The sequence below is a fragment of the Narcine bancroftii genome, chromosome 1, assembly GCF_036971445.1.
Source record: "Narcine bancroftii isolate sNarBan1 chromosome 1, sNarBan1.hap1, whole genome shotgun sequence".
In the NCBI taxonomy this organism is placed as follows: Eukaryota; Metazoa; Chordata; class Chondrichthyes; order Torpediniformes; family Narcinidae; genus Narcine; species Narcine bancroftii.
Window position 1 is genome coordinate 430,993,210 of NC_091469.1, and position 12,112 is coordinate 431,005,321.

Genomic DNA, 12,112 nt, shown 5'->3' on the forward strand with positions numbered 1-12,112 from the left:
CTGTGACAGAATATAGCTATGTTTTGGGGAGATGGGTCACATACAAACACTTTAAAACAGATCTTACTTAAAATACTGGAGCTCTGCTAATGGTAGACATATTGGCCCCAGAGCCTTTGCAGAAGCTTTGGAGAGTGCCCAAGAGACTTTACTAATGGATTGTTGTTTACAAAAAGGCAACAGATGAAAGACCTTGTTGGAGCCGCCTTTTGTCTGGAAGAGGGTCATGTGGTTTTGCAAGCAGAGAGTGTCAAACAGGCTTTTTCTCAGAGAGAGAGAAAGACACACAGATCAGTTCTATAGTTTACAGTCAGCAGCAGCAACTGGGACTGGAACAGGACAAGTTGGCAAGCTTGTGGAAAACCCCATTTGGAAGACAGGTTGTGAGTGCTTAGTTCAGCCTGGTCAAAGCCCTTTTGGCTCATGCAAGAGGAGAGGACTGGCTGTCTAATGTTTCAATTGAAGTGAGAGCAACAGAAAAGGCACTCTGGTGACCTGAAAGTGGTTATCATCTGGAGAACCCTGAGGGGGCAAATTTTGTTAGCAAGACACTGAAGTGGCTGATTAAAAAGCACTCAGTTGTGACTGTCCAGCGAACAGCAAATCTCCCTCTGAAAACCGACAAGAACCTTCCTGAGCAGTAACTATTTACCTTTCAAGCACCAAAGCCTGGTGAACTTTATAAATGTAAAATTCTGAACACAATATAAGAATTGCCTGCAACCGGTGAACTTGGAGGAATGAGAAGTGAGATTGGGCTGTGAATCAAAAAACTTTTCTGAACTTGCACATAATTACATATTAGAATTATAAGGGGGTTAAGTTAGGTTAGTTAAGTCAATAGTGATGTTAAAGTGTGATTCTATTTTCATGTTTTAAGATAATTAAATGCAACCTTTATTTAAGTAACCATTTGTCTTGGCGAATATCTATTGCTGCTAGGTTTTTGGGTTCTCTGGGCTTGTAACAACAGTACATCTATAGTCAGCTGATAATCTTGATGTAAACTTTCAAATATCTAGTGTGAGAGACAATGTGAAGTATTAAATGATGGTCAGTTGTTGCAGGTGGCAAAGCTGGGAGTAGACCTTTACTAGATATGACAGCTTTCAGAGGTTGGACTTAATTCAGTTTCAGCATGATTGCTGTCACTTCTGTGGGAATATAGGGTGTTTCAGGCTATAAGATGGCCTAGACCTGGGAAATTTTGAGAAACCATAGCCCCTTTTCCATTGGCACCTTGACCCAGGGATTAACGGTGAATTGACCAGTGGAAAAGAAAAACAATCAGCACGCCAGCCTCTTACCCCTACACATATCCCTGGCATCAGCTGTAACAGTGGAAAAAGGACAACTTCCATCCATTCCATTCAAAGGTCCACTCTCCGATCCCCAGGGATGAGTGTGTTCAGTGGAATAGCAGTCAGTGGACCAGTGAAAACAGCACAAACGGTTTCCTATCCCAGGACACTGCGTGGCCAATTAACTGGGATTCCAGTGGAGAAAGACCTCATGGCTGACAATTCCAGGCAGGTGGGCCAGCCAGTAGATCCAGCACAGCTTATTGATGATCAAAGCTTACATGGAAGATACTGTTGAGGTTGGGGATTTGGTGCATAGCTCAATTGGAAGTGTGTTTTTAAAATCCTCCAGTGTCTCATGTCACAGTTAAGCCTGTTACAATTAACACAGCTCCTATAATTTGCATCTGCCCAAATGGTATGCTGCATTTAAATTTTTGTCTCCATTTTATGGGATGCTGCAAAGTAATGAAAATGTTCTTTGCTGATGAGAATTAATTCCACCAGTGTACAATCAGAATTACAGTACCTCCTAATTTGAATTTCGAGTTGTTTTGCATGATCTAAACTGACCACGATCTTTGAAAGCATAAAAATTGCCAAACAGCGAGTGTTATTTCATTTTTTTAAATTTTCAAGCTTAGTTGGAATTTCCTTTTAATCTCTACATTGGGTAATGGCATAGAAACAAATGGAAAGGAAAAAAAAGTTTTTTTTTAATCAAACTTTCTCACATCTTGGATAATCACATCTTCTTTTGCTAACTACCCCTTACAAAGGTGTGTTTTACCAAAAATAAAATACCATTGAATTTTGAGTATAGTGTATAAGAAGATGTATTATTTTGAATTTGTAAAGAATTTTAATTATACCTTTTATAAATTGATCAATTAGTAAGCCCATGGACTAATATACAAATTTTTCCATTAATGGTGAAAGGAATTGAATTTTACAGTATGCATTTTTACAGTCCATGCCAGATATAAAATCTAAGGATCTGAATAAAATATTCAAAATGCTGGTTTACAATCTGATTTTTCCTTTCATTTTTTACATGACCATTGTAAAATGAAGACTGCCACAAATACATATTCAAGACAAGGAATATTGACAAGGAAATTTGATTTCCACCTTTTGCATCATTCCAATTTTGAGCTCTGCTTGTATTATTTGCAATCAGACCTTTCTCAGTCATGCTTTTCAAAAATAGTTTAAAAAGTATCACATTGCAGAATTGCTGAGGGTTCAAGCTAGAGAGGGGGGGGAATGGATTCTGGGTTTAGATTTCACTGGTTGTAGTACACTTGAATTTTGTTTTTTTTTAAATGTTAAGCATTTCAGGGAGCACTATGTAAATGTCGATTGACATTAGTGCCAAGGTAAAAGCTGCAAATAAGTGTAAATTCTAAATATCATTTCATTACGGCCAACACCTTTTTGAGGGCAGTTAATGATGCGCAATTAAACAGTGGCTCAGTCTGGGAAGTCTATTTTCTCTTGAAAAAAATTAAAAAATAAATGTGCAACCTTAAATGCAGGTTGAAATCCTGATGAAGGGGTTTCAGCTCAAAATATTGATTGTCTATTGCTTTCCATAGATGCTCTCTGACCTGCTGAATTCCTCCAGCATTTTGCATTTTTTTCCAATTTTCAAGCATTTGCAGACTTCTTGTTTACCTCTGAACTATAGCATTGTATTCTGTAAATGAATATTATTCTGTTATTAAATGCTATCAGGGATTGAATGCCATTATAATTATTTTCACACTATCAATATTAGAATGGATTTGTCACTTTTTTCACTGGAAGTAGATGATAAGAAAAGGACCAAACAAACCCAGAAATAGGCTACTGGAAGCTTTGAGCATCCAAAACTATGCTATTACAGGTTGGAATTTGGATGCTTTGTTTTTTAACGTTAATGTGGCTATCCTGAGAAAGTCATAATGGGTAAGAGGTGGCCAGTTTTTATTTAAACAGTGGGGACACTTTGTTCTGGAGAGACAAAATGGAAGAGAAATGCTGACTTGGTAGAAAGAGCTTTACCAACAAGAATGAGCTAGTTTGATGTCTAAACAAATAAATCCACAGATGTACAAATTTGTTTACTTTTATTTGCCCTGTACACAAATAAAAGAGGTGCCACTTGTCCAGGGCCCCAATTAAGAAGAGAAACCAGCAAAAGGGAATCCATTCAGAGATGTGGAGAGTTTTTGGATCCTTCCATCAGTTGCACTCTTGTAACCTCCTTAATCACATAGACTTTCATTTATTTCACTGGTGATCCTCAGTCACCTTCTTGGCTTCTGATTCCGAACCACCTATACGATTAGGAAGCTGTTGACTACTAAGGCCCTTTTGCAATCCTGCTCACCAACAGCACCCTCACAAATCCCAGTCCTGTTACCTGGTTCCCAAAAGCTAATCTCCAGAACCCTGTAGGGACGGGGTGAAGACTTTGGCCATTGAACCCCTTGCTGATCAGCTGCATTGGTTTCTTAACCTGCAGGGTCCTATCCCAGACTTCTTGGCAGAGTGGGGGAGATATTCCTCTACTCTGGTGTTGTGCTGGTCTGCTCTTCCCTTGGAGCTCACAACTCTTGTGGTCTGAGCTGTCATCTTGGGCATAGACCTCCAATAGTTGTCATATTTAAAAAAAAAAAATGCTACCAGCCTCTCTCTACAAGTGGTTTACATCTGCCCAAGGCTATTGACTGTGATGTCTGGACAGTAGGATCTGGTGGAGGAGCACTGGAAGACCACACCTGTAAAACATAAAAGTCTACAGACACCATGGTTGAAATAGAAATACATTGCTGGAGAAATTCAGCTGGTCAAAAAGTGCACTTTATATAGCAATGATAAAGATACATAACCAAAGCCCTTTGTCTTTCTTCCAGCTTTCTACCCCCTTCCTTGTTTGTTCACAGAGCCATCCCTCTACCTTCTGCTGGCTGGTGTGCCCTCCCTCTCTTATCCATCCTGCTTTTGGGGCCGTGCTCCTCCCCATGTTCCCCCACCTCCACCACTATTCTGTTCGGGCACCTGTGTACGTTTTCACATACCTTGATGAAAGGCTCAAGCTCAACATTGGTTATGTATCTTTGCTACATAAAGTACACTGGTTGATCAGGTGAGTTTCTCCACACCTAGCTAGGTCTGTAAGCTTGTGTTAAATTGTGTTTGTAAAGTTTTTGCAACCTTTGGCTCATGCCAATTTGAAATCAACATATTTCTGTCATAAGGGCATTACTATAATTCCCTCGAATCTATGAGGAAGCCAAGGAAGACTCATTGGATTTTGAAAAAACCCTAGTTGGCATCTGAGGAAGTAAGGCACCTGAATGATTTCAGTATCAAGCTGGGAAAAGTTCTATTCCATCAAGGTCATTTCCCAATGGAGGAGAGAGGGTTTCTCTAGTTGCATTCTTCCCTAACAACATAGTCATAAATCAATTTTACAGTGCAGAAACAGGCCCATTTGCCCAACTTGTCCATACCAACCAAGTCGTCTCTTCTACCTAGTCCATTTGCCTACATTTGCACAAATCGCTCTCAACCATTTCTATTCACTTAAAACTTTGATCCCAGTGTTAAAATAATCATTCCAATCGATCAAAAGAGACTAGCACTAGCCCTCATGTAAATAACCTTGGACCAGTCTGTGGTCCACACTACATAATAGCAATATCCAATAAGAGGCCACAAAGTGTCTGCATCATGTGTGCCATGACAGGGTTCAAATGTATTGTCATGCATATTGAGATACAGTGACAAAGTTTTGAGAGGTCAATCCTCTAGCTCAGCAATTTAAAAATGCAGCCCTGAGTGCAGTGGAGCAGATTAGTTCAAATTCAGCAAAGACAACATTATTAGTGTGTGGTTTGTTGTTGAATCTTAACAGCAAGGAAGAAACTGTCCTTGAATCTGCTGGTGCATGATTTTGTATCTGAATTTTCTACCTGTTGGGAGGAGCAGAAGAAGATATGGCAGGGAAAAATTAGTGTTTTAATATGTTGGCTGATTTGGTGTTCCAAGCCACGTGCAGATGGAGTTAATGGGAGGAATGGGATTTGTGTTTTAGTCTGAGGTGCATTCACAACTCTATAATTTCAGGCAGAGCCCTGTCCCAGAGATGCATGCTGACAAAATACTTTGCACTGGTAGAACTTGAGAGATGCAGGTGACATGCTATATTGGCTTAGGATTTTGAGAAAGTAGAGGTACTACTGAGCTTCCAAGGCCAATTCATTGTGGTTGCACCAGGCAGTTCATTGGGGATATATATATATAACCGGGGTCGTGAGTTTGTTCCTTGCTGAGGCCTCATTTTTGTGAAGGGCACTGGACAAAGTGGCAACTTTGTCTTCCTTATGGTAGACAAAGTTAAAGAATTTAATGTATATTACATTCTAAATGTAATATTACGTGACAATAATGGAACTGTTAACCTTTTCAATATCCTTCACAACGGCATTTATGTGGACAAGAGAATAAGCTTCACCCAATTCGCAGAAACGTTTGATCAGCTTCTTAGTCTTACTGACATTGAAGGAGAGGTTGTTGTCCTAGCACCAGTCCATCCATTTCCTTCAATATTCTAAAAGTAAAACACAAAGATCTGCAGGCATTGTGGTTGAAGTAAAAACACAATGCTCAAGAAACTCGGCAGGTCAAACAGAGTACTTTATACAGCAAAGATACATGTACATAACCAACAGTTCAGGTTTAGCCCTTCATCAAAGTGTGGAAAAATGTCGGCAGGTGCCTGAACAAAATGGTAGGGGGAGGAGCACATACCAAAGGCAGGAGGTAATGGATGGGTAAGGGAGGGAGGGCACAGCAGGTGGAGGAGGGACAGCTCTGGGAATAGAGAGGGAAGGGGGTGGAGAGCAAGAGGAAAGATGACAGGGAAAATGAAGGGAGGAAGAATGGAGAAGAGAATTTTATGTTAATGCTATCTGGTTGGAGAGTTGCCCAGACAGAAAAGCAAGTGATGTTCTTCCAATTTGTGATGTTCCTCCAATTTATGGGTGGTCTTGGTGGGATAGTACATGAAGCTACTGGTGCACTGACCTCTACCTTGCTGAGGCCAGACGATTGCTCTCCGGTGCCTCCTCTTACTTACCCCTTCCATAGAATCCCACCACACAACATCAAAACACCATCTCCAACTCTTCACCTCCTGCTATCAGCCTCCAATCTAATTGTTTCCATCCCTGTAATGCCCAGTTCTACCTCTTACTCAAGATACAACGGTGGCATGGTTGGCATAGCAGTTAGTGTAATGCCTTTATAGCGCCAGCAATGGGGATTGGGGTTCAAATCCCACACTTTGTCTATAAAGAGTTTGTACATTCTTCCCATGTCTCTGTGGGTTTTCCCCGGGGGCTCCAGTTTCCTCCTATTGTTTAAAACTTACTGGGGGAATAGGTTAATTTGGTGTAAACTGGACAGCACAGATTCGTGGGCTGAAATGGCCTGTTATGGAGCTGTATGTCTAAATTTAAAAAAAATATTCAGACATACAACATGGCAACAGGCCAATTTGGCCCATGAATCCATGCTACCCAATTAACATACACCGATCATCCAGGTAGATTCATTGTTTCCCCTTGCTCTTGCCCCACCGAACTAGCATCATCTTAACTAAACTCTATCTTTCCTGTTCCATTCCTTCCCCACCTACATCTGCAGGTATGGCCATTTAGCAAACGTGTGCTGTGAAGCGCAGAAAGGGCATCCCTTGTTTCAAAGTTTGCTTTGGCCATTCACTGCAGCAGAACTTCCCCAGCTGTCTTGGACCTCACCATGCAGCTGGATCTGGGAGGTGATGTCAAGAGGGTGGGTCTGGACCTGTGCAACCCCTACTCCCCTAAATCTATATTCACCCACACGTTGTTCTTTTCTAAGGAGTGGGGTATCCTCATATCAAACCCAACAATACCTCGCATGCCCTTCATCTCTTTAATGACTTCAAATTCCCTGAACTTGATGACCTCATTTTTACTATGGAAGTCCAATCCCGTTACACCTTCATTTCCCTATAAAGGTTTCAAAGCACTTCATTTCTTTCTTGACAAGAAACTCAACTAATCACCTTCCTCCATTGACTTTTCTCATTTCCTTCAAATCAAAGGTGTAGTCATGGATCCCAGCTAAGTCTGTCTGTTTGTGGGCTTTGTGAAGCAAGCCATGCCGCAAGCCTACACGTGCAGGCCCCCTTAACTCTTGCTATATTGACTATATCAGGACTGCCTCATGCACCTGTGATGAGCTTGTCCATTTTATTCATTTCGCTGCTAACTTCCACCCTAATCTCAAATTCGTGTGGTCCCTCTACGACAACACTCTCCCCTTTCTTGATCTTTCTGTTTCCATCTCAGGAGACCAGCTTTCCACAGACATATTTTACAAACTCACCATCTCCCACAACTACTCATCCTCGCACTCTCCTCTCTGCAAGTCTGGCATTGTGGGCTGGTCTGAGGAAAAGATTAGCAGAAATATCCCTAGACTGTCAAATCTCACAAGTTCATGTTCTTTGACTTTTACACAAATCTAGTCTTGTTGTGTACAGTTTGCTCTGGATGTCCCTGAACTCACTAAAACAAAATGCAAAGTATTTAATTTTCACTTGTGGATAACTGAAGAAATTCTGGCAATTTTAATAAGCAATGAACAAGCCTGGCCACTATTTTTCTCAATGTTTGATTGAATCTGAAGGTCATCTCATGCCAGCTGAAGGGGACAACCAGCACTTAGTTATTTCAGTACCAGCAAACCTAGGTTTGAAGCAGTCTAAGGAGTTTATACATTCTCCCCATGTCTGCATGGGTTTCCTCTGGGCACTTCAGTTTCCTCCCACCCTCAAGTGTATGGAGTTTGTAGATTAATTGGGATATTTGGGCAGCACAAGGCTTGGAGGCCTGTTGTTGTTCTGTATGTTCAAATTTAAAATTGTGATCTCGCAATTGTTTCATTTTAAATTGTTACCCTTTGATGTATCTATTTTGTATTTTGTAGGACGTTGGATTTTTTGCTGAAAGTAATAATGAGAGCTATGTGGTTTGCTGGTGGCTTTCATTGGATGAGTGTCAAAGGACGTCGTGCATTGCCCACAGAAGCACCAATAATGACTTTAGCCCCACATTCTTCATATTTTGACGCTATTCCAGTTACCATGACCATGGCTTCCATTGTGATGAAGGCAGAAAGCAAAGACATCCCTATATGGGGAAGTAAGTAATGATTGAACCTAATTTAATGGACAAAGAACTCACTCAAGATGTTTTGTATTTCGGACATATTCTGAATCAGGTTTTCTCTCTTTTTATCAATTTTAATGTGATATTTTCTGATGTTTAAACTTGGACCAACTTTGAAACTTCTCCATGAATGTATTTGCTATGGCTGTATTACTCTTTGAGTTTTCTAATTTGTAAAGGAAAAGTATATTTTGAAATCTGCATGTTGTGTTGTTTTGTTGTAAAAACATGTGAATGGAAGTCAAATTGCAAAGAGATGAGCTAAGTGACAAAATACTGAAAGGTGCCCCTTAATTTGAGAAAGTATGAGATTAGAAAGTGCTAGATGTTTGGATATTGAAAGATGGACTTCCAAGAAAGGTCAGCTTGATGGAGGAACATGGCCAAATGAATACCTTGAGCTTCTTTGTGGATCCAGGAAAGGCAGATTATAATTATTACAGTCTGGTTTGGGACTTGAGAAAAACATGATGCTTTTCACCCAAGTCTCAGATGTCTTGGATGAATTATTGGTTTGTTTTTAACATGCTCTCTTCAGGGATGCCTGCAGACACACTAGATTTGCAATTCCTACCTCTGAGATTACTTCCAGGAGATCACGAGATGGATCTGGGCTGTAGATAATGCATTCCAGAGCCATGTCCATGGACAGCCTTCTGTCAGCTCCTACAGTTTCGGCCTCTTCCTCTGATTCCAAGAAAAAAAAATCTCTGGGGAGGGGCAGGGTGGAGAAGACATTAAAATAAAGTTCATCCTCAAGGATGAAGCATTTAAAAAATCATAGTGCCTATTGAGAAATGAGTACTCTGTTAGCCTGGTCTATGTTTTGAAAAATATTTAAACTTGAATTGCATGCCATCATGGATGTGTTTCCCTTTTGGAGATTTGGGAATCTCAGATTGATCAGCCAATTGTTTTGGGATTTTTTTTAAAAAAAGCCTTGTTGGTCAGATGAGCCACTAATGCAGTGGTTCTCAACCTTTCATTTCTACTCACATATCACTTTAAGTAATCCCTATGCCATTGGTGCTCTGTGATTAATAAGGGATTGCTTAAGGTGCTCTGTGAGTGGGAAGGTTGAGAATCACTGCTCTAGACTCAGTTGTTGTTCAAATATTTTGCTTGAGAAAAATTGTCATTGGCCCATTTCCTTTGGAGTTATAAAACTGTGCACATAACGAGTCAATTAGATATGATTAAAACAGTGGTTTTCAAACATTTTCTTTCCACCCACATACCACCTTAAGCAATCCCTGACTAATCACAGAGCACCGATGGCATAGAGAATACTTAAAGTGGTATGGGTGGAAAAAAAAGGTTGAGAACCACTGCACTAATGGAATAGTTGGCTGTCTAGCTCATACACCTCTCTGTGATTAAATCCCCGTTGCTAGCCTGAGATGTAGCTGAAAATGTTCTCAGAATTTATCATAGACGACAATATAATCAAGATTTACAGGTAGTTGTTATAACTTTACCTACATTAATTTTCATTGATGACCTCCATCTTTGATCTTTGGAAGCTACAAATGTTAAAAATACAATCTGAAAGTAATTTTAATTAGAAAGTTGAGATGTTTAGATTATATCTTGGCTTGGACATTCAGCAAGGCTGATGTGATTTGCATTTTCCAACTGTTGGGAAGGAAGATTGTAAGATTTTGGGTTAGCAAAAATAGATGTAGATTTGCATGAAAATATGTATGATTTGAAGTTGATCCTACTAATTGTTAGTTTGTCAACAATACATGCTCTAGTCATGGTGTGCCATAAGTGAAGGAGAGAGCTATTCGTGTTAGCAGCTGATAGCTGCAGGTTAATTGCTTAGGCCTGGATAGAGCCAGGTTGTGTTTTTAGAACTGTGTTTATTTAAGCAATTAACATACAATATAGAATATTATAGCATTGTACAGGCCCTTTGCCCCACCATATTGTGCCAACTTATATAAACCTACTCAATAAACTAAACCTTCCTAACCTCAAAACCAATAACCCTTTATTTTTCTTGCATCCATGTCCCTGTCTGAGACTTAAAATAGTCCCTATTGTACCAGTCTCTCCCACTAACGCTGATAATGCATTCCGGGCACCCACCACTCTTTTTTAAAAAAAAACACACCTGACATCTCCCCTAAATTTTCCTTCCTTCTCCTTGTACAGATGTCCTCTAGTGTTTGCTATTCTCACCCTGGGTTAAAAGGTGCTGGCTGTCTCCTAATCTTGTAGACTAACTCTCATGCTTTGCTCCAGAAAAAAGCCTTAGCTCTGTTAACCTTGCCTCATTAAACATGTTCTCAAATCCAGGCAACACCCTGGAAAATCTCCTGTGCATCCTCTCCATCGTTTCCACATCCTTCCTGTAATGAGCGACCAGAATTGAGTACAATATTCCAAGTGTAGTCTAACCAAAATTTTATAGAGCTCCAACATTACTTCATGACTCTTGAACTCAATCCCTAATGGCCAGCATACCATAAGCCTTCTTAAGCATTCTATCAACTTCCATAGTAACCTCGTGGATTTTAACCCCAAGGTTCCTCTGTTCTTCCATACTGTGAATAATCCTGCCATTAACCATGTGCTCTACCTTCAAATTTGACCTTTCAAAATGCATCACCTCACACTTATAAGGTTTAACTCCCATCTACCACTTTTTCACCCAACTCTGCATCCTATATCCTGTTATAACTTACGACAACTTTCACGCTCTCCTCAACAACTCCAATCTTCATGTCATCTGCAGACTTACTGATCCATCCCTTTACTTCCTCATCCAGTTCCTTTATGAAAAAAAACACGAAGAACAGGGGTCTCAGAACAGATCTCTATGGAACTCCACTGGTCACTGGGGTAAAACACAAAATTCTGCAGACACTGGTTGAATTAAAAAACAATACTGGAGACACTCAGCAGGTCAGCATACCTTAATGAAGGGCTCAAGCCCGAGACATTGGTTATGTATCTCTATCTTTGACCTGCTAAGTTTTGCCAGCATTGTGTTTCCACTGACCTCCAGGCAGAATATGTTCCATCTACTACTACCTACCCTCTGCTTTCTACAATGTCAAATGCCTTACTATAACCTATCTGTGCCAACTCTACATCACAACCTTCATCAATTTCTTTTGTTACTACTTAAAAAAAAAACTCAATTTGGCTCGTGAGGCATTGTGTACCCCTGCAATCTCTTCTTTTCCTGTAGTAACCTGGGGTTTATCTCATCCGGTCCTGGGACCTGTCAATCCTAATATTTTCAAGATCTAGCACTTACTCTTAACCTCAACATGCTCCAGCACATATATTCAAAACTGACCTCCCATTGATAAATGTCACTCTCTCTGGTGAACACTGAAGCAAAGTATTCATTTAGGACTTCCGCTGCCTCCAGGCACATGTTTCCTCCTTTATTCTTAAAGTGGGATGACCTTGGAGAATATGCTTTAAAACATTAAATGAAATTGTGATTATTTTTTTGTGTGTATCAACCCTGTACTGCCAGGTTAACTACCTTCTATCCAAAATCGACAAACCCAATTGTCCCGG

General features: G+C 40.2%; 1 protein-coding gene across 3 annotated transcripts in view; it reads left to right on the forward strand.

Annotated features, from left to right (window-relative positions):
• The window catches only part of lpcat1 (lysophosphatidylcholine acyltransferase 1), a 126,095-nt gene that overhangs the window by 29,846 nt on the left and 84,137 nt on the right, over nt 1-12,112 (forward strand). For all 3 annotated transcript variants that reach the window (XM_069914208.1, XM_069914209.1, XM_069914207.1), the window contains exon 3: nt 8,328-8,542. In XM_069914208.1, the coding sequence (XP_069770309.1) occupies nt 8,328-8,542 (215 nt within the window). The remainder of the gene's footprint in view (nt 1-8,327; nt 8,543-12,112) is intronic.